The sequence below is a fragment of the Diuraphis noxia genome, unplaced genomic scaffold (genome assembly GCF_037042655.1).
Source record: "Diuraphis noxia isolate RWA-SAM2 unplaced genomic scaffold, SU_Dnox_SAM2 contig0003, whole genome shotgun sequence".
Classification (NCBI taxonomy): domain Eukaryota; kingdom Metazoa; phylum Arthropoda; class Insecta; order Hemiptera; family Aphididae; genus Diuraphis; species Diuraphis noxia.
This window is the reverse complement of record NW_028301713.1, coordinates 29,613,729-29,634,553: the sequence shown is the minus strand read 5'-3', so window position 1 is coordinate 29,634,553 and position 20,825 is coordinate 29,613,729. Positions and strand designations below refer to the sequence as shown.

General features: G+C 28.0%; 1 protein-coding gene across 2 annotated transcripts; it reads right to left on the bottom strand.

Annotated features, from left to right (window-relative positions):
- Positions 1-708: 708 nt before the first annotated feature.
- CDase (neutral ceramidase) lies at positions 709-19,730 on the bottom strand. 2 transcript variants are annotated; one of them, XM_015516499.2, is made up of 12 exons: positions 19,516-19,730; positions 12,410-12,519; positions 9,417-9,560; positions 8,135-8,311; positions 7,510-7,637; positions 5,701-5,899; positions 5,202-5,408; positions 4,669-4,986; positions 4,337-4,561; positions 3,328-3,594; positions 1,370-1,485; positions 709-1,295 (listed from the first exon to the last, which is right to left on the bottom strand). In XM_015516499.2, exons 1-12 carry the CDS (start codon positions 19,517-19,519, stop codon positions 1,106-1,108), a joined length of 2,085 nt encoding a protein of 694 aa, XP_015371985.2. In that variant the 5' UTR covers positions 19,520-19,730; the 3' UTR covers positions 709-1,105. The 2 variants fall into 2 exon arrangements, with proteins under 2 accessions (XP_015371985.2, XP_089078179.1); XM_089222053.1 differs by lacking the exons at positions 12,410-12,519; positions 19,516-19,730 and having other exon boundaries at positions 8,135-8,367; positions 9,417-9,557.
- Between the last annotated feature and the right edge of the window lie 1,095 nt (positions 19,731-20,825).

The window sequence follows — 20,825 nt, the reverse complement described above, 5'->3', positions numbered from 1 at the left end:
GAATTTAAAAAAATGCCATATATTACAAGAATATAATTCTTAAATATCCAATAAAATTGCCTTAGAATATTTTAATTGAATATTTTGCTTATTATAGTACCTTAAGTTTAATAATATGGTATTGTAGATAACTACTATAGAATTTTTGCATTATAATATTATGTTATATTGTCCTCAAAGAATTATTAAATTTTATATGAACACAATATGTATTATATTTTAAATACTAACTTCCAATGTCTATTCATAGTAAAGTCCTAAGCGATTATAGTATTATGCCATAACGAATATGTTTTCCTAATCATTACTGTGTAAATATGTTAATCCATCTATCAACCATATTTAATATCAAAATGGATGTTTCATTGTCCTTTATATCCTGAACAACTACAGGAGTGATTTCAATAAAAAATAAATATATTCAAAGATATCTTGAGCCTCGAAGGGTGTTTATAGTTCACTTTTTAGGTTGTTAAAAATCTTTTATTTTTAATTTTAATATCTATATGTTAAGAAATCGAATCCCAATATTTTTGAATACTGGTAACTTTCTTGTCGAAGGGTTCTATAAAGTAATTTGTAAACGACATGTTGTATATTATGTTAATAATCAGCATATTTAGTAGGTATTGTTTTTTTTTTTTTAATTTTCATAATTTCCAAAAGTGTCGAAAAAAATGCATTGATTTATAAGTATATATACACGTGTTATAGATCTATATTGCCTATATTTATAAAATAATGAACAATATAGTTATAAGTATTTTGAATATACAATTTTTGTTTCGTCGATATCATTGTTATAACATTAGTTATTAGGCAGGTATTACCAATGTATGATAAACGGATCCACAATGATAAATAGACTTGCATTACTATTATATCTAACATGTACGATATAATGATTTAATTATGTATGCGATAATCGTATCAGAATAATATCAACAAGCAATATATAAATCAAAATTGACTTTTGGAGGGGAAAAGTGAGTTTCTTATTTTAACAATGTTCTAGCCAGGAACTGATACCAACCACACTCTCAGATAAAATTGAAAAAAAATTAAATAATGTATTTGTGTTTTGAAAACAAAACCGACGTTAGCACTATTTCTCCGACACTTTGAACGTTTCCGAAGTGCCAAAAAATTTTCCAAGCCTGCCACCTCCAAAATACATTTTAAAATATCCAAAGTGCCTGATTCGGTAGAGCCCTGGTGTAGTGTTTTCGGGTATTGTCCATTTGATCTCCGCTACACTGTTGGCCCAAATCCACGAAACGGATTTCCATATGAATCTGTGGAAAATCAAAAGATACACGTCTTAAGAATTCTGTGCAAAACCGCGAAACAAACGCGCTTGTATCCTTACTCGGTTTCCCAATTGGCGTCAGTGGCGACGATGTTCCAATTTAGATCATCCGTTAGCCGTTCAACCGTCAAAAACGTCTGCTCCAACATGGGGTTATTCCTTGGATGACCGGATACCTGGAGACGAGAAGAAAATGCATACAACGATTATAATTTGGTTAAGTATTTAATTTTAAAAACTGATCCCCACCCACCACCACTAAATATTTAAATCTTAAACGTATTAGTCTATAGAAAAATATAATTTTAACGTTTATATACCTATCCAATATTAAATATATCGAAAGTTATATAATTAAATTTATATTGTTAGTGTAATTTTCATTTAATTTTCTCTTTTGTATTTCGTAACTCCACAAGAAGTAAAGCAATTTTTTTTTAAATAATATATTTTTAAATGAGACCGTTTTGAATATTTAATATCACATAATATTACAAACAGATTACTTAAAATATATTTCCTAAAATACTATTCATATAAAAATAATAATATCCTTCATCATCGATGAATCAAGCACTGGGAGAAGAGAACTGCAAAAATATTTATACATTTTTCAAAAATATAGGTTTATCAAAATTAATGTAATTGAAAAAAAAAAAAATTGTACATAACATATTTTACATCCCCCTTTATACAAATGTCTCCCCATAAAATTATTAACTTATAATTACTTTTAGGCTAATGACCTGTGATGTCGAAGCCTTTTATTCCAATAAAAAAAAAAATAAAAAAAATAATATCCTTTAATAAAATTAATAATTCAAATTTATAAATAATTAATATAATTACATCGTATAATATGTACGAAACTTTTACATACAACCTCATTCGTAGTGAGCCATAAGAATATAATAAAATAAAACGAAAATGGATAATAATAAAATAATGCAATGAAACGCAGGAAAATGGTAAATTGTATGCAAATAAAGATATTTTTAGTGTTACATAGAGCCATTAACATAAAATTAGATGGAGAATTACTTTTTATATATTGTATTAAAAAGATTGAAAACTATTCACTTTATCTTACTGTATAGTTATTCAAAAGTTATTACTGTTATTACTATACTAGTACTTTCACTAATATTGTGAAAAATAATATTATTTAAAAATCGATTTGCAAAAGTTTTGTATCTTCTATGTTTTTAACTTTCTTGTATATTTTGACATTATCCACGAACAGAAATTTAATATAAGAATCAACAATACTTATTGCGTATATAAAGATAAAAACTTGTGCCTACGCCAAAAGTGCTAAACCCTCGATATGTTAGCACACCGACAAATCTAAGCTTAGTTTTGTGTCATTGCAACTTAGTATTGCACAATCGATGTACGTATGCAGCAATACCTATGAATTATACCTAATGATATAAGAAAGAAATTTCTAAGAGAAATTTTTTATAGAACAATATTTTATCATTTGTTCTAATCGTAGATCATGTATAAATATTATTTGTAATCTATTAAAGGGTTATGGAAACGGTAAAGAAATACATTACAAGACCATCTAAAATTTTATTTCTAGAACGAAAGTCACTGTTTTTATCACGTGCATTGGCCATATTGTATTCGTATCGTTTCTAATTTTTTTAATAACAATTTCGGAGCCGTAAAAACATTGTGAACACCCAAAAGAACTGTGAGATGAAAATTGTTGAATACCTCTGTCTTAAGTAAAAAAGTAAGCCATTTTACAAAACAAAATCTGATTTTTAAAATTCAAGAAATTTCTGAAATTATTCATCTCTCATATTGTATTTATACGGCTATCATAGGCATTACAAGGAAATTTTTGTCTGGGGAGGGGCGGGGGAGGGGCTTGTATTGTATCAGTAGCACAAATCTTAATAGGTAATTAATATTTCAAACTAAAGTATTATTAAAAAATTGATGGGCTTACCCCCCCCCCCTTACCACGTCTATATAATGGCTATTGGTAATAATGCGATACTTACAAATTTCGCTTTAACCGTTTGGCCCCACGTGGCAGAGTACGGTGGTTGTTCAATGCAGTCTCCAAAATTGTGACGCCCCATTGGAGTGTCATAAACGGGAGACGGCAGTAGCGACCACACTACGGATTTCAGGTCTTCTGGTTCAGGTCCGGGGTCCAGTTTGACGTCATCGGCCAGTAACGCCTTGGCCAGTTTCGAGTACTGTTTCAGGTAAATAGGCAACGTGTACGGTCCGAACAACGTGGACGCACCTTCATAACGCTGTAGCTGTGTACATTTAATAATAATATATTATTATTATTGTTATTTTATAGTGAACGGGTTTATATTTTTAAAATTGTTTTCCAGGTAATCGCATTAAATTCTCAGAATACGTTGCATATTGTTGTGAATTGAAAAAAGAACATCGTTACTTGTTACGTAGTTAATACCTAACTGCTTATTGTTTGATTTTTAGTGTAATCTATTTTACGATATAACAGTAATATTTCATATTTGCATACCTTATAGATTAATTGCACATTACGGTGAACACTGATCAGTTACCATCATATATGTATTTTGAAGAAATGTGATTTATACATAAGCACATATACGCGTACCTAATAGTATATTAGAGATAATTTACAAGTTTATTCGATTGCATACAATAACCCTTCCTAATTTTAAATCCCCTTGACTATAAAACAATAAAATATAACGAACAATAATTATCGAATACGTACAAAGTAATCTTAAACTAGGCATCTACTAACTTTACTACTCAAAACATCAATCAAACTCTTTACTATTTTTCATAAGGCGATTCGAGATTTAAATCATCGAATTTTATGTTCATAAACCATACGTAATTATTTTAAATGTAGATATAAACTTCAGAGTTGAAATCAATATTGGTAAGTAATATTGTTATAGTTGAATTGTTTATGTTTGACTGTTGTGTCACGAGTACCTACATAAAATTATGAAAAATATGCGCTGTTATTAATTATTATCCATTGGTTCGTACCTTGTATTCTTCGGGGGTGGTTATGTAATCAGTATATGAATTACAAAGTCCCGCGATCACTACTGTACACCAAGAGCCGTTGCAAAGGACGTCGCGAATAGCTTTTCTCACACGTCTCCCCGACATGGTCGTGAACTCGCCCGGGACACAAGCTATGATAAACGGTCCAATAGCGGCCAACTGAGTGGAAACTATTGTCGGTGACCAAGCCAAAGGATAATTAAACTAAAAACAAAAATAAAACAAAAACTAGTATTACCACGACTGCGGTCCAACGGCCGTATTATAATATAATTTTGGTACGATAATATCATATTTCTGGTTTCACTAACTTCTCCGGTCGATATCAAAATCGATTTCTCCGCGTGGCATTCCACCTGTTCTACACTAGGCTTGGGCACGAAGTTCGTCACCAGATCCCAGAGAGGGTTGTTCGATGATTTGGAACCGGCTTCGAACGAAAACAAGCCCGGACCGTCGATGGTACCCGAAGAAAACGTATGGCCCATCGCAGGTTTGCACCCCTTTCCTTTGACGATGTTACCTCCAGGAACTTTATAGTCTACTTCCTCCGTGGTCATGTCCATGAACTGGTGTATGGACTTAATCGGTCCTTTGATCTCGATAATCGGTTTTTCAGCCATCAGTTCCTTAAACGACATATTATAAAATTATCTTCATGGCTAGAGGTGAGAACTATTCTGCAGTGTATTAATTATATAAATATATAACTAATTTTATGAGTTAAACAAGGGCGTGTAAATGACGAACAAAAATGTTTTTTTTTACTATAATATCATTTGAATAGATAATATCTATCTACATAATATAGGTACACCTATTAAACAAAAATCGATAAACTCACATACGCTTTGTCGAACAGTCTTTTCGCGATTATTTTGGTGCTCTCTTTCATGTCGTCACCCGGTCCAGAAGCGACGCATAATTCGTTGGCGTCGCATGAAGGTCCGGGAATGTCACAAGGCTTTCCCGATTTCTGACACCTAGGACCTTTAATGTTGGGTGTCACGTCTCCCAGATTGGACGAAGCGAACGCCGCGACAAACGGACCCTGTACGAAAAAAAGCGACACGTGTCCATTGGTCATTTCGAAAAAATTTAATCGCCAGTGTAAACGTTTATTAACCTACGGGCATAGGTGTTTGAGGTTTTGGAAAGGGATTTTAGGATAGGTAGGCTGAAGATTTTTACGTAGAGACGAAATTGTTTTCGGGTATTCCAATGTAATGAAAGCTCTTCAATTTTTTTTGTTTTTGGAGGAGGAGGAGGAGGAGTAAAAATTAGAGGAGGCTTAGTTCTTATTTGCTATGCCTGCAGGACGTACGCCTGAATGTGATACTCACTTTGCCTATGAAACTATCGGGGTTCATCTTTTGCTCGAACAACACGGACGCGTATCCAACGTTGTCCGACGAAATTAGCCTGTTGGTGTTGTTCATGCTAGTCGCATGTACCGCGTACCAGTTGATCACGCCCAGTGGCATACCGTACTCGCTCTCAAACTTCAGTTGCACCATAGTCTTGTCGACGTTATGTTCGTATCTATATTATATCATGAACATCGCGCGATCCGATTCGAAAACGAAAGGGGGCACGTACCATGGTCAACATTATTATACTATACCAATAATAAATACAGTAACGGATCCAACGCTCAATTTGTTTTAGGGGGGGGGGGGGGAGAGGGAAAATGTTCAAATTAATCTACGAAGTCAGTACATAATTAGTACAATAGTACCATCAAATATATTGTACTTTCTGATATTTAATAATAAAATTAAAGTTTAATAATCTTATGCACCTATAGTGTATTAGCAACTAAAAATATTCATCTTCTAAATAAAGTAAATTAAGAGATCATACTTATAAGAAACCTGGTAAATATTTTTTAATTAATGCCATTTAGTGTAAATCAGTATTTATATTTTAAAGAATTATAAACGATACTTATTCTTGTATTATGTGCTAGGTTGTCAATCGCAACCTAATGACTGTGTTAAAATATTTAAATTGAATTCCATGTGCATATATTGTTAGAAACAAAGACGTATGAGCCGAGTTTCATCAACATGTCAGTCCAATCACTAGAACTATGATAAGAAAATTAAATTATAACTGATGTTCACTACTAAATAAACTGGGAAATTTTATTCTGAAAATTGTTATTTCGTAATGTTTACAACAAGCTCGCATGTATAGATACTGAATTCCGCATCTCTATATGGAAATACGAATATATGTGTTACATCTGTTTCCATGTGTTACGCCATTACATGGGAAAACAGGGCTATGACTACGATATTTGAGAGAAGAGAAGGGGTCAAAATCCCTCTTTTCCGCCCCGTCATGGATCCATCACTGAATACATAAAATAGGTGGATTATAAAAGTACGATAAATTACTATGTTAGACCAGTGTTCGTCAACTTTTTTGACTCGCTACCTATTGATTTTGTAAGGAAATGTTCATAGCTCGTGTCGAGTTAGTTGGCCAGGAAGAAAATAAAGAATTTAGATGCTAGTTTTATGTAATTTCCTGTACATAAATATGCAAAATACATTTCTTAAAAATTGCTTAAGTTTGGGATCACGAGTAAGCTAAATTATCTGATTTGCTATGTCAGTAGACATTTTGACTGTTGTTATATCTACTGTAAACAGCTGTTTAAACATCATTCGCAATTTAAATTTTAACTTTTTTATCTTTCAAAAAAAAAAAGACGTGAGTGTCCCAAAACTGGGTCGCGACCCACAGGTTGAAGACCACTGTGTCAGACCGTAGGCGCCCTTCAATATCTATACCTAATTTAATAATAGATGGTTATGGAAAATATTGCTATATCTCGTGTCTAGTCTTAAAAAGCCGCGTCATCAAAAATGTCACGTGCCTCCCTCTCCGGGTGGCCGCGTGTTAAAAGCCCGCGTGTTGGGGGCTGCAAAAATCAATTACCTTCGCGTTTTTGTTATTTATTAAATCGTTTCTCAGTAAATTATTATTATAATTATTACTATTTACTGCTTGCAATATTGATTATTTATTTAACAGTAACATTAAACAATAATATTTTGTTATCTGCATTTAATAATTATTGGTACCTACGAGTGACTATTGCATGACGTATGGTATGAAATAAAATAATATATACTACTTACTGCGCGCGTTCGACTTCCGGATTTAATAAATATGACTGAGGACTTCTACTGATCGATATTCCCATTAGATCACCTTTATTAACAAATATACGTCCATAATCTAATTTGTCGTGGGCCCGTAGAATACTCTATTTATAAAAATCATATCAGTGTGAGTATACAAAAAGTAAAGGTTTATGCAAAGACTGCTTAAAAAAAAAAAGTATGATAATAATAATAATATTTTAGCACATCATATTTAATTATACGGTTATTTCATTAATATTTAAATGGATATGATATAGATGCCGTACTGTTTCCATAATGAATAATGATGCTTTAAATTTTCTAGTAACAATAATGATATTATATGAAAGCCGAAGCGTGACGAAAATCTTTAATTTCTGGTACGCACAAAATCGAATTTATAAACATGTCTGAAAGAGTCAAATATATTTTTATTCCAAGAGTATATTATATTTCCTACAAAGAAAAAAAAAAAAAAACGAAAAATAAAGTCGAGCGAAGTATTTTTATTTTCCTTGAAATGCAAGCCATTTGTAAAACAAATATTACGATGAGTGTTTTACAAATACGCGTATATTATGTGAATTCGAATATTACTTATTTTTTATGTCAGACTCACCAATGTAATACCTTTTACTAAGCAGTTTAAGGTTTGTTGAACATAACCCAATGTGCTCAAGTCAAACAACATATGTAACATATAACCTCCCGGCGTTGAGTGTGTGTGCGTTGATGAAAGCATAAGGTTATTCGTGTCGTACAAGCCCGGTAGCTTCTCCTTCAATTTTTTCAATACCTTCAAATCGTATTCGTCGTTTGATTACATTGCAATATATTTCATCGTCAATCAAACTATTACGACAATATAATATTATTTAGTAGATTCTCGAATAGAAAGAAAAAAAATAGTTGTTTAAATTAAAGTAGTCACATATACAGTTTAATTTTCAGCTGTTTAGTTTTAATAAATCGGCTGACAAACAATATTGTTCATCGTAAAAGTTTTCATCGATATCCATTGAAATAATAGGATTTTTGTAATAAGTATAACAGTAAATTAAGGAATACCTACTGTTTTAGAATGGTAAAAAGTAGTTTTTATAACAAGTGTTTTTTTTTTTTGTTATTACGAGTGATAGTGACAGAATGGTGTTGACTTTTACATTTTTTTCCTTTGATCCTCTAAAATGCTATCTTAGCTTAAAATTCGTTTCATGCGCCCTTGATTCATAATATGCTAATTTTACTTTGTATTTTGTGGTATTTTTAGCCATTCTTTGCTATAAATTAATTTTAGTTTTTTTAATGTTATTTTTTATATTTTTCATATTATATGAAATTGTTTTTAGTTTTTGTTAAATGTGAATAATTTTTATGCAATTTTGTGTTATTATATTTTTTAATTTCTTTTTAATAACTCCGTGTATTTTATGTATTAATTTTTACTATAAATTAAACTTAAAATTCATATATTATTTACAATTGTCTATTCATTTTATAGTTTATATTTTAAATTATTTTGACACTAGTAGCCCGTGTTGTCGAAGCGGAAATTTTTTTGTGTATACATTTCAAGATCAATAAAAAAAAAAAAAAAAATACTATTGAATTAATTTAAACTAATTTATTCACTGTTTTATATAAAATATAAATAATATTAATAAGCCATATTCTAAAATATTAACGGTGTGGAGTCTAATATTACAAACAACATGATGTAACTCTTCTGATGGAAACTATGATGGATTCTATAGATGGATATTGAAGAAAAAGTTGTACCTCTGATATTTAATTTTTTTTTTCGAATTTATTAAATGTACGAATTGAGAATCTACTGTATTATTATAGTTTATAATATAATAAAATAATAATTTTTAAACAGTTTTAAATTTTCTACTTACATCTTTTTTAATTTGGTCACCCATCATTGCGGAATCGATGCTAACGAATGCTATTCTAGATGTCGAATCTTCAATTATAAACGCCCTAGAAAACTGTCGCAAATGGATACCTTCTCCGCTTTGTTCCATTTTTCCGTATCCCAACTATACAGTGTAGACATTAAAATATTATAAAATAATAAATATATTACATCACCATGTGGGGATTAGCATAATATAAGTAATGCATTAATATGCATTACATATTATGCCATCAACGTTTTCATATAACCTGTTTGATAATATTATTATAATCTAAATAATCTAAGATCAAAAGTAAACAATTTCTAAATGATATTACACAATCAACGGTTTTAATAAAATAGGTAAAAAATAAAATAATATTATAAATTTATAATCATACACATCACATAACACCCAAGATATAATATTGTATAATGGTTGTATTAATATTTAATTTACCGACTATTAGTTATGTTATTATGAGATATTTAAAGGTGAAAAAATCAGCATAGGGTCGTAGCCGTATCATTACAAAAATATAATTTTGTCTTCGAAGTTTTGACGGTAAGCCACTTGGCTGTTAAAAATACGTGTAAGGAATTGTATTACTTTGTTCTCAGACAATTAAATTTATAATGAATCAAATTTAAATCGTACACGTACGTTAATAATCAATAAATTATAAATCATTGGTTTATTTTACGCTGTCATATAATTAATCTATTATACTTACTGATAATAAATTTATCTATGTGTTTATAGGTAACGCATTAAATATGAGCTATAAATGTACTTAATCCTTACAAAAGTTATAAATGTGGACAGCGGGTCAACCGCGGGCTTTGCAGGGTAATGACAATCATTTAGGTAACACGACCGACACCGACAAAATATGAGTCGTGAAAACGTATAAAAATGAAAATATACAACACTTGATAATATAAGCTTTAAAAATCCTAATCAAATCAGAAAATGTATGCATAAAATAATAATTAATAATAATAATTCCAATGATAAATTATTTTTAATGATTCCTCGCAAAACCATTTTGCGCATTTTTTTAACATCAAAATACTGATGGAAAAATTGAAAGTTTATAATGAAGTGGTACTGGCTTCAACATATTACGTATAACACATAGATACAGTTGAATGATGCATAGGCACGGTTTTTTTTTTATAAGCATTTAAAGTTCAAATTTTTAATAAATACGTAAAAATTACGGCGATGTTCAAATTATCTTAGATAGATATTCATAAAAAATTTAATTCAAGGTTCCTTATAAGTTTGTCTACCTTTATCAAAAATTTCCACCGGAAAGTCAAATATTTTAATAAGTAATAATAATCTGTTATATATCCTAGACAGATAAACAGTCTCCGCTCAAAATCGTTTTTCGTACCTATAATATAATGATATAATATCATTGGATTCAAATTTAATTCAATCCATTACAGTAACCCACTTGTAACCTACTATACAGCAGAGTGATATCCACTTTATCGCTTTTTAATTTAAAAGATATTGGTTTTCGATTGCTTTGATTTTTAATTCCATGTATGACATATTAGTCAACTGTTTCTGTATTTTTACAAACTTATGTTTACCATTAGTAAATACAATATTTATTTTTATTCCCTTGCCGCTTTTAAAACGAAAAGATATTATTACTTATAATATAAACTATACCTCCAATAAATAATTCACTCAAATCGGCTGTTTACTTTTTATTTAAAAAGTAAAGACTATTATGCTCATTATTATTTTACCAATTATTACTTATTGTATCACTGTCTCTATCAATATTGTAATTGTCGAACTATAATAGTTATACTGAAAGTTCTTAATAAAAAAAAAAAAAAAAAAAAAAAGTAAAGACTAAAGTATACTTAATTTTGCTTATGATTTATTTAAAAATTTTGAATTAACATATTAGACATTATAAAATTATAAACGCCTCTTATCTATATTTTTGATAATTTTCGTATAGTACCTATACAATTTATTTATTTATTTGTATTATGGATTTACGACTTTAACACCAGGGTAGGGTTATTTGCCAACATCGTTTTACAGGTATTTTATGATAAAATAATGGCAACAATATTTACGATGTTTGATTTACTGATGTTTAGAACATTAAAATTTGAAGACTGAATTATAACATTGAAACATAAAAGTGATATTGTTGTCGCTACGGTTTCGTTGAGAGCTTCTGCGTAAGAGATTAAGAGTTATGCGTATCGATTCGATTTTTGGGCATTCCTCAGACTGGGCTCAGAGATCTATAATATCATGTTTAATTGTCCAATTTGAAACCACAATTAGTATTGCATGCTAATATTATTATTTGACTTTTTGTTAACTGATGCTAGTTATTTTAATTGAATCAACATTTTTATGAATTATAATATGGACCTCGGCTATAGTGCTTAGTTATAACTTATAAACTTTTAATAGTTATATTTCTTAAAGTCATAAATAAAAATAAATATGAAAGTGTTGCAAGTTCAGGGTTATAAAAATATAATTATAAATTTAATTTAAGTAGCATATTATTTATCTTAAGTCTTGTTTTACCAAATTGTATTCAACATTTTGATTCATTAATGATTAAGTTTGATATGAAAACATTTAAAATAAATAAAATATTCGTTGAATTGACTTATTATAAAATACAAAAAGTAGGTGTATACATATGTAAATTTGTTTTTAAAAATCAAAATATTATAGAAGTATTATTATTTTAAGTATAGTCACAGTGAGGTTTTTAACTGACTGCTTAATAAATGCAATTATTATCAATTCGTTTTTAAAATTTGTTATAATTGCTGTTTTCCGGGTGAGAAAGGTCAGTTTTACTATTGCTTCAATTATCTGTGCAACGATTGCAACAAGATAAATGCAATTTTTATTTAAACAATATAATGTCTTACGGTATGTAACTGTATACAATATGTCGTCAAAATCAAAATCAAAGCAACACTCACAAAGGTAACACCTGCTGCAGGTCCAGTTACATCGGCCATTCCAATACCGATTTTGTACAATGAACTGGCTGCAGTGATCCATAGCGAAAACACGAATATAAATCTAAGTTCTGAAACAAATAAAATTCATAGATATTAGGTATTCTTCAAAACTAAAGAGTATTTTAAATCAAAATTTTAAGTCAACTCAAGTACGTAAGGATTAAAGAACTAATTGTATAATGGTTAATATTCGAATTTTGTATTAAATAGAATATGGTTATTGTTTATTATTATTATTAATTTTTTTTTTTACATTTGGTGTTCCTATGTAATGCATATTTTACTTACATAAATTTATAATGTAAAATATTTTAAAACGTATGTTTGTTTTTTATTGAGTTCAAGATTAAACTATTAAATTAATAAACATAAAAGAGCTTGAGAAACAAGTGATGTGAAAAAATACACAATAGGGACATTTTACACTTTAATTTTGTCCGTTCAGAATATCAGATTATCATAAAATATAATTAATTTTATTAATTTATTTATTAGGGGAACCCGGGGTATCATAGCTCATTGGGTTCATAACTATTTTCGATTAACCTCAGTACTTGTCTATAACATCCGATACATTGATTCGAGTCGATTTACCTAAAATAAATAAAGATAAAAACTAACGTTAATTGGGTACACATACCCAGGTGTATTAAGATTGTTAATTTCGTGCAAATTTTTAACTTTTGGGTATTTTAAACCAGATTTAGTATTATGTTTATGCACATAATATCTGTAAGTATAATATTATACTTTTTGTATATATTAATAATAATAAACAATGATAATTGTTTTTTAAATGTATTATCTTTGTTAAAATTAAATAACCACGACATGGATTATGTTTTTGGTGGGGAACAATGTCTAGGTCATTTCATGTGGGATAAACTTACATGTGTTTGCTTTTGGTATGACTGTACGAGTGTGTGTGTCATTGCGTATCAGTGATTGTGGTATTATGATGTACAAAAAAAAAAAAAAGAGGAAAGGAATTAGATTTCAATCTTTACGTTAAATTAATGTTAAATAATGACAGTTCCACAGGAAATATACATTAAACTCCACACACGCAATACATTTTAGGTATATTATGTATTATACATATTATTTTTTAACAAATATTTTTAATAAACACCTAAAAAAAATCACACGATGGATCGAATATTTACTTGTATATATTATACATAATATACGGTGATTAGTGATTCTTTTAAGTTTTAACAGTGAACATTCATAACTATCAATAACAGAACAATAATTTCTTTTAATCTTCTTTTCGGGAAATGTAAGATAGGTAGTCACATGATGTAGTTCCAAAATATAACTACATATATATATATATATATATATATATTGCATAAATACAGACTGTCCCACGGAGATCTGACATCCTGACAAATGATATAACTTTTGCTTTAATCAATATTTTTTAATATTTTTTTAAATATAATGCATAGACACTTACGCTACACTATCAATTTTTATTTTCATTTTTTTTTTTGAAAATAAAAAACTAAAAATTGGTAACAAAATGTTCGAAACATTCAATATAGCCAATTTGTGAATCATATTTTGAGAAAAATGTATCTGGTAAAAAAATGTATTTAAGTTAAATGGCTGATTTTTACAAATTTTTTTAATATAAATATATCCACGTTAAGTAAATTCCGAACTAGTTTATTTTAGAAACATTATAATTCCAAAACATATATATTTACCTAGGCGCATATGGTATTTAAAAATGTCCACATAAAATATTATAAAAATAATTTATATTTTTTTAAATTTTAATATTTCTAACATCATAAACCATCATAATTTACTTATAACGAGAATATTGATATTTAAAAAAATTTTGAAAAAATCAGCCATTTGACTTAAATAAATTATCTTACCATATATATTTTTCTCAAAATAAGATTTACAAATTGTCTATATTGAATGTTTCCGACATTTTTTTTTATTAATTTTTAAGTTTATTATTTTCAATATTAAAAATTAAAAATAGTTTTAAAAAAATGTAACGTAAGTGTATATGCATTATGTTAAAACTTTTTTTTTTTAAATTAATATTGATTAGAACATAAGTTATTTTATTTTTCAGAATGTCAGATCTCCGGGGGTCACTCTGTATATTGTAAGTAAAATCAATATAAACTTATTTTGATATTTTAACCAGACTACCCTATATGTTTTAAGCGGTATGATGGGTGGTAGTAACCTACTTGGCAAAATGTGTATTACACATAGATATATACTCAACTAATCAACTCAACAATATAATATTACTAGATTATTATTCCCAAATTTGGTATCTATATAGGAAACATAGAAATAATTAAATAAATCTTCAGTTTATATAATACAACTATAAAAATAGGATATTGTTTGCAAATTAAAATTATGTAGTAAATCAATCAACCACGCATAAGGATAAAAAAAAAGGCTACACAAAAATGTTAAAGTTGTTTAATGTGTACTTATCTCTACAAAACCAAAATATCGGAAAAATGTATACTTCCCGTAAATAAGATAAATTGATATTTATTTTATAAGTATATTTTTATCGATTTACGTACGCATTTTAGTTCAAAGATAAGAGGTACAGTAGTTGTATACTTGCAGTAGGATGTATTGTTTCACGATAATCACGTATATCGGTATATATATTTCTAACAAATAATTAATTGTGCTTAAATTAAATTCTCCAGATAATAACAATATTTTTAGCTTTGTTTGAAAAAAAAAAATCAACTAACTTATATTATATCATATTTTATTGTGGAAGAAATTGACACGCGTGTGTCATATTTCTACAGTATTTATTGATTGATAGTAAAATATAATATTTTTCTGATTTCCCATACAACTATTGTATGGGAATTATTTTGACTATATCAAATGTCACGGAGAAAATAAGTCTTGTATAAAGCTTTTTAGAATGTGTTCAAGAAAATGACAGATGAATGAAGTTGAAATACAGCACAGTGATGAAATATCGACTACAATAAATAACACCATTAATATATTATTGTTTCTATCCGGCGAGCTGATATTAATAATTTAAACCTTTATTTAAATTTTGAGTGATGACTCTGTCGACTTCAGGAGTTTATCGACAGATAAAAATCTTTCTACAGGAAACCATGGGACGATTAAAGTACGAATCATAATCACTTTAATACAATATTTGTATTACCTACAATATTATGTTGTACAAAAATTGTAACTAAAGCACATATTTTGTGCATAAAAGTGTATTTATTATTTATTATGTCAGACATATTAGTCTCTAACCACCATTCTAATATTAATTATCCTAGTAAAAAGCTTAAAGTGGCTAATATTTTAATGTTAACATGTGAGTTAGTACTTAGTGGAAAACTTCAAGTGGAAATTAATACATCTTTATAAAATATAAAATATTAAAATTTTAACTCCTTAATATACCATACACTGTTAATTAGTTACACTGTTCTATAAGATATATTTTTAAGACGTATTTTTAAGCTCATTAAAAAAATATTATACGTTTAGGTTTAATTTTTAAATTAACAAATAATTAAAATATCCTGTTATAAATATCTAAAAAGATTTTAAAAGTAACAAATATAATTATTCATTTATATGTACTTTTATATATATATATATATATGTATTTTTTTTCTAGTGTGATTAAATGTAATGCGAATGGCCTCAGATGTCGAAGCAAAAATTATTAATAATTTCAAGATCAATAAAAAAATCTCTCAAAAATTAAATTTCTTAAATTTAACATCACATCATCGTTAATGACTATAAGTAAATTGTAGATACATAATTTCTATGCAATATTATATTATGTATTAAATAATAGCTTATCAAATTAGTATAGTTGAATTTTTAATATCTAAAGTAATATTAAAGTATCTGACAGGCAACTTCTCTCATCATAAGTATACAATCTTAAACATTTAAGTCAGTTTTATAAATATCCAGCGACTTTGCTATTAAATTCATTATACAAAATTAGTATAGCTAACAGAAATGTACAAAGCTTTGTGTTTATTGAAAATGTTTTTGAAACGACGATATTCAAATTTTCAATTAAAATATCGTCTTATTGAAAATAGGAATAATATATTAAAGGATAATTATTTGAATTTTTTTATTTATTATTTACTGCTTTGTTGAAGCAATTACCATTATATGATGAACCTTATTAAAAATATGATTTATTGTAATATCATGTTCTATGTCATTATTTTTTCCTATAATTTATTCAAGGTCTAAACTAAGTTTTATACATTTATTGTTTCTACTTAGGCATCAGTTAGTGCATTTATATTTTCGCTTGTTAAAATAATGTCAATAGCATTAACTATTTATTTAGTAATGGACAATGTCCTGATGTAATCGACTCACTTTTGAGTATTAAACCAAATATTGTTCTACTGCTCTAAAATGATACTAGCTGTCAAGTATATTATATTGCACGGTGTTTGCACTTTCCCCCCAACTTGATAGCATGACATCTATATTCGTACTTTAAATTTCGACCAAAATATGGTTCATCCTTAGTTTTCAGACAATTTCTAACAACATTTTTTTTTATCCATATGCATGTCATAATATTGTAGTTTCTGATTTTTTGAACAGTTAATTTTTTCTTTTATTAATCAGTTATCAATGATTTTTAATTCTAAATAAATTCAACACAAAATAATGTTGAATAACGCAATTGTAATTTTTAAAATGTACTGTAAAATAGCTATTAATTATCACGGCTAATCAAATCTATTTTATTTATGCTGAATAATATATAAATTGTTTAAATTTCTACCTACAGCCAAAACTTTAAAAACTCATACAAATGTATTAAATAAGAGTATAAGATAGTTTTAAAAATAATAATCTCTTTGAGGATTTATAATGAAAATAATTATAAGTTAGCTTTTGAAAATGCAAAATCTATGGACTCATAATTTTAGAGTATTAAGCGATTAAAAAGTGATTTTAAATAAAACAAAATATGTAGGTAGTTATGATTAATTCGCGTGATCGTGTTAAAAGAATGTTTATGAATGTGTAAGCATTCAATTTCAGGTTCTAAAACCATAACAAATTATAATATTCTAGATATCTACTTTACATGATAACAGTTAGAAAGCAAAATAATGTGAACTATATATTTCAGATATAGCAATCTCATTATATTATATCACAAATGTCATTATTATGATCACTGATGACTGATTATACTATTGTCAAGTATATATAGTATAATATACATTGTATCCTATCACTGTCAATGTTAAAAAAAAAAAAAAAAAATGATAGAATTCGATGTTTCCAAATTAAAATTTTATCGACTTGCCAAATAAAAATAACTTAAAACTGTATTTGGGATGAATAATAATATGACTCTACAGAGATAATAACATTTTAATTTGAGAAATAAATTCCTATGTCCTTGTGGTATGAGTATCCGAATGACGTCCAACGTTGGCAGATACCTAATGAATATGTATATACCTATGAAATTAAACACACGTATTTTCATGGTTGCATTTAATATTTAATTTAAGTGTGTTTACGGACATGACCGTTTTGAACGATGAATTCGGAAGGAGACGATTTCATAGTATTCTGAAATATTATATTATGTCGATCGAATTGTTGGTTACAACAACATGATTGTCTTGTTGTAATTATTACTTATTAATTTTTGCACTTTTCTTCCACGTAACGATTAATGTGTTACGTAGTTATGTGTATCATCGTTCATATTCGAATAATATTTATCTACTTTTCACAAACTATTATTATAGTATCGCAATTCACAACCTTAACCTCTTCACAAAACCGGTTGAATAATATGAGAAATGTTCTCTTCGTAAGAATAGTCGGCTAAATGTAGTTTTGTATGTAACATTCCGACACACATACACGAGCATCATTATACAATATATATACATATATATATATATATTAGTTTTAATAAAGGTAAAAATAGAGTTAAAACGTAAAGGTATCTTTTTTTAATTTCTTTATAAGACGATTATTATAGGTAGATAGACAGGTAAAAAAGGTCTTAGGTAATTCTCAAAACGAAGGTCGTTTGTAGATTTTACACTTTTTTACTGGTGGAGATTTAATTGTCTTAGTTTATTTTTTATTTCTCCGAAGACGAAATAGCAATATTAAAAACACTAATATAATAATTATTAGCGATTAACAAGAGAACAATAAATAGATAGTTGTCTATGTTAAGTGGAAGCCTGCAAGTTGACCTGTTATTATAATAATGTAAACGATTTTTTATAAGAATTTTATAAAAAAAAAACTTATGCATTATGTGTGAGTGAAAACGAAGAAAATCGTATTCGGTGTTTTTCGGATTGAAAATGTTCACGGTTTGAGTAAGTTTGACCTACCTGCTGCTTGCGCGTTTAATACCCATTAAAAAATAATCTTGTTAAATTATAATTAATGTTTAGTTAAAATTAAACCTACCTTACTAAGTTATTATTTAGTTACTTATTGCATACCAGCTGGTTACTACCCATTTATCAAGCAACAAATTCCAAACAACTCATGAGTGAATAATACGCTGTATGACAAATGGAGCACCTGGTATATAATTATAAAGTCTTAAATAACTTTAATCAAGTTTTATTTTTGAGGACTTCAAACGCGTAACTATCCATAGTGTGTATTTGTCTGAACATCGTATTTATTAAACCAAAATAATATTGGTAAATTTAATTACTGGATTACAGATATTATTATCATCGACGTACAATAACCGAAATACCTACGTTAAATATTTATTTGTTAAGCCATAAGCACATACCTAACCGTCATAGTATTACGTAAGAATTCGTGTTCGAATCAATTATATGTTATTATACGAATGACGAGAATCGGGAGCTATTAACAACAAGTTGATTGTTCAAGACTAAATAATAACTGTACATAAAGGTATTAGGCTAGTGTACTACTAAATTCTAGCTTACTGTACAATTAGGTAAGTAATTAATAAAATGATAAAAAAAAGAAAAGAAAAAGTGCTGAAATCGACTTACCCATGTCTCCAATAATTATTTCCTGTATAGTAGTCGGTTGAACAAAAATATTAAACTTCCATGATTTCAATATGATAATATTATATTTGTTGTTTATTTTACGAGTATAACAATTTTTTTTTAAATTATTATTATTTTCTGTTATCAGAATAATATTGTATTTTAAGCACACGGCAGCAGTAATAACATGTTATAACGTCGACAGCTGGTTTTGATCTACCACGGCACTGTCGGCCGGAGATCCTATGATCGATCGGTAGTCGAGTCTGCGAGGTCGACACCCCACTTACAAAATATTATAACAGAACACACGTATACACAAATCATGAATTAAACGGTTTGCGCTCATACCACGATGACACGATGGTATCGTGTTTTGGTCAATGGTCTTTTTATTTATATGTTACTGTCCGTAGTTTTAGTAGGTATTTTATAATATAAAATTATATTATAATGTCCTATGATAAAATAGTAGGCAGTGATCGAAATACAGCCCAATGGTGTTTAGGTGTATAAATCGCGCAGAGTATTATAATATCAAAAAAAAATTATATATAATATTATTTGTGGACAGATTTTATTTCAGAATTGACTTTATTCCATTTAAATTGTCGATATGACCTTGAAATTTTTTAATTTCAATACGTTCCTAAACTATATAATAATATTATTATGTACTATTTATAGATTATATATAGTTGGCAACTAGACGAAAGTATAACACAAATTGTTGTTTCTAAAATTTTTCAGACGACTGAAATTTACAGTTTTTACAATTTACAATTTTACAGAACTAGTGATTCCGATATCCCCAAAAAACGCTTATCAATGAGTCAGGAATCTAATTCACAATTCCATATTGTTTAAACACAGTTTATATTGTTTAATGCACCAATATGTTATGCTTAACACATAGCATACTCGTATATCTCAAGTTCATGAATGTAATGAATTTTCATTTTTAGTTCAACATACGGAATAATAACTAGACGATCGTTTTACCACTATTGGTACACTATAATAATATGTCTACTACTATTGTGAACGAGTCGATTGAGCCCATCTGTAATTATAGTCGTCACTCATGACCTCACACATACCAGCACGACAACACCAAATATTTTTAAGAATTAAATAAGATCTCTTTTGAATATATTATTATAATATTACAATAATATTGTCATTGAACAAGGTATAATTCATGAAAAGCACGACATGATGATTATTATTTCCATCGTTTCTAATAACATACAATTATGTTTTAAAATTGGCAGGAACGGCTCAAGCGAAAATAGTGCACTAGGCAAAAT

Excerpts from the sequence above, each read along its gene's own strand:
- CDase (XM_015516499.2), bottom strand. Across the intron at positions 7,638-8,134 it reads TAGTAAAAGGTATTACATTG|AGTATTCTACGGGCCCACGA; the intron begins GTGAGTCTGACA and ends TTTTATAAATAG. Across the intron at positions 1,296-1,369 it reads GACGCCAATTGGGAAACCGA|ATTCATATGGAAATCCGTTT; the intron begins GTAAGGATACAA and ends GATTTTCCACAG.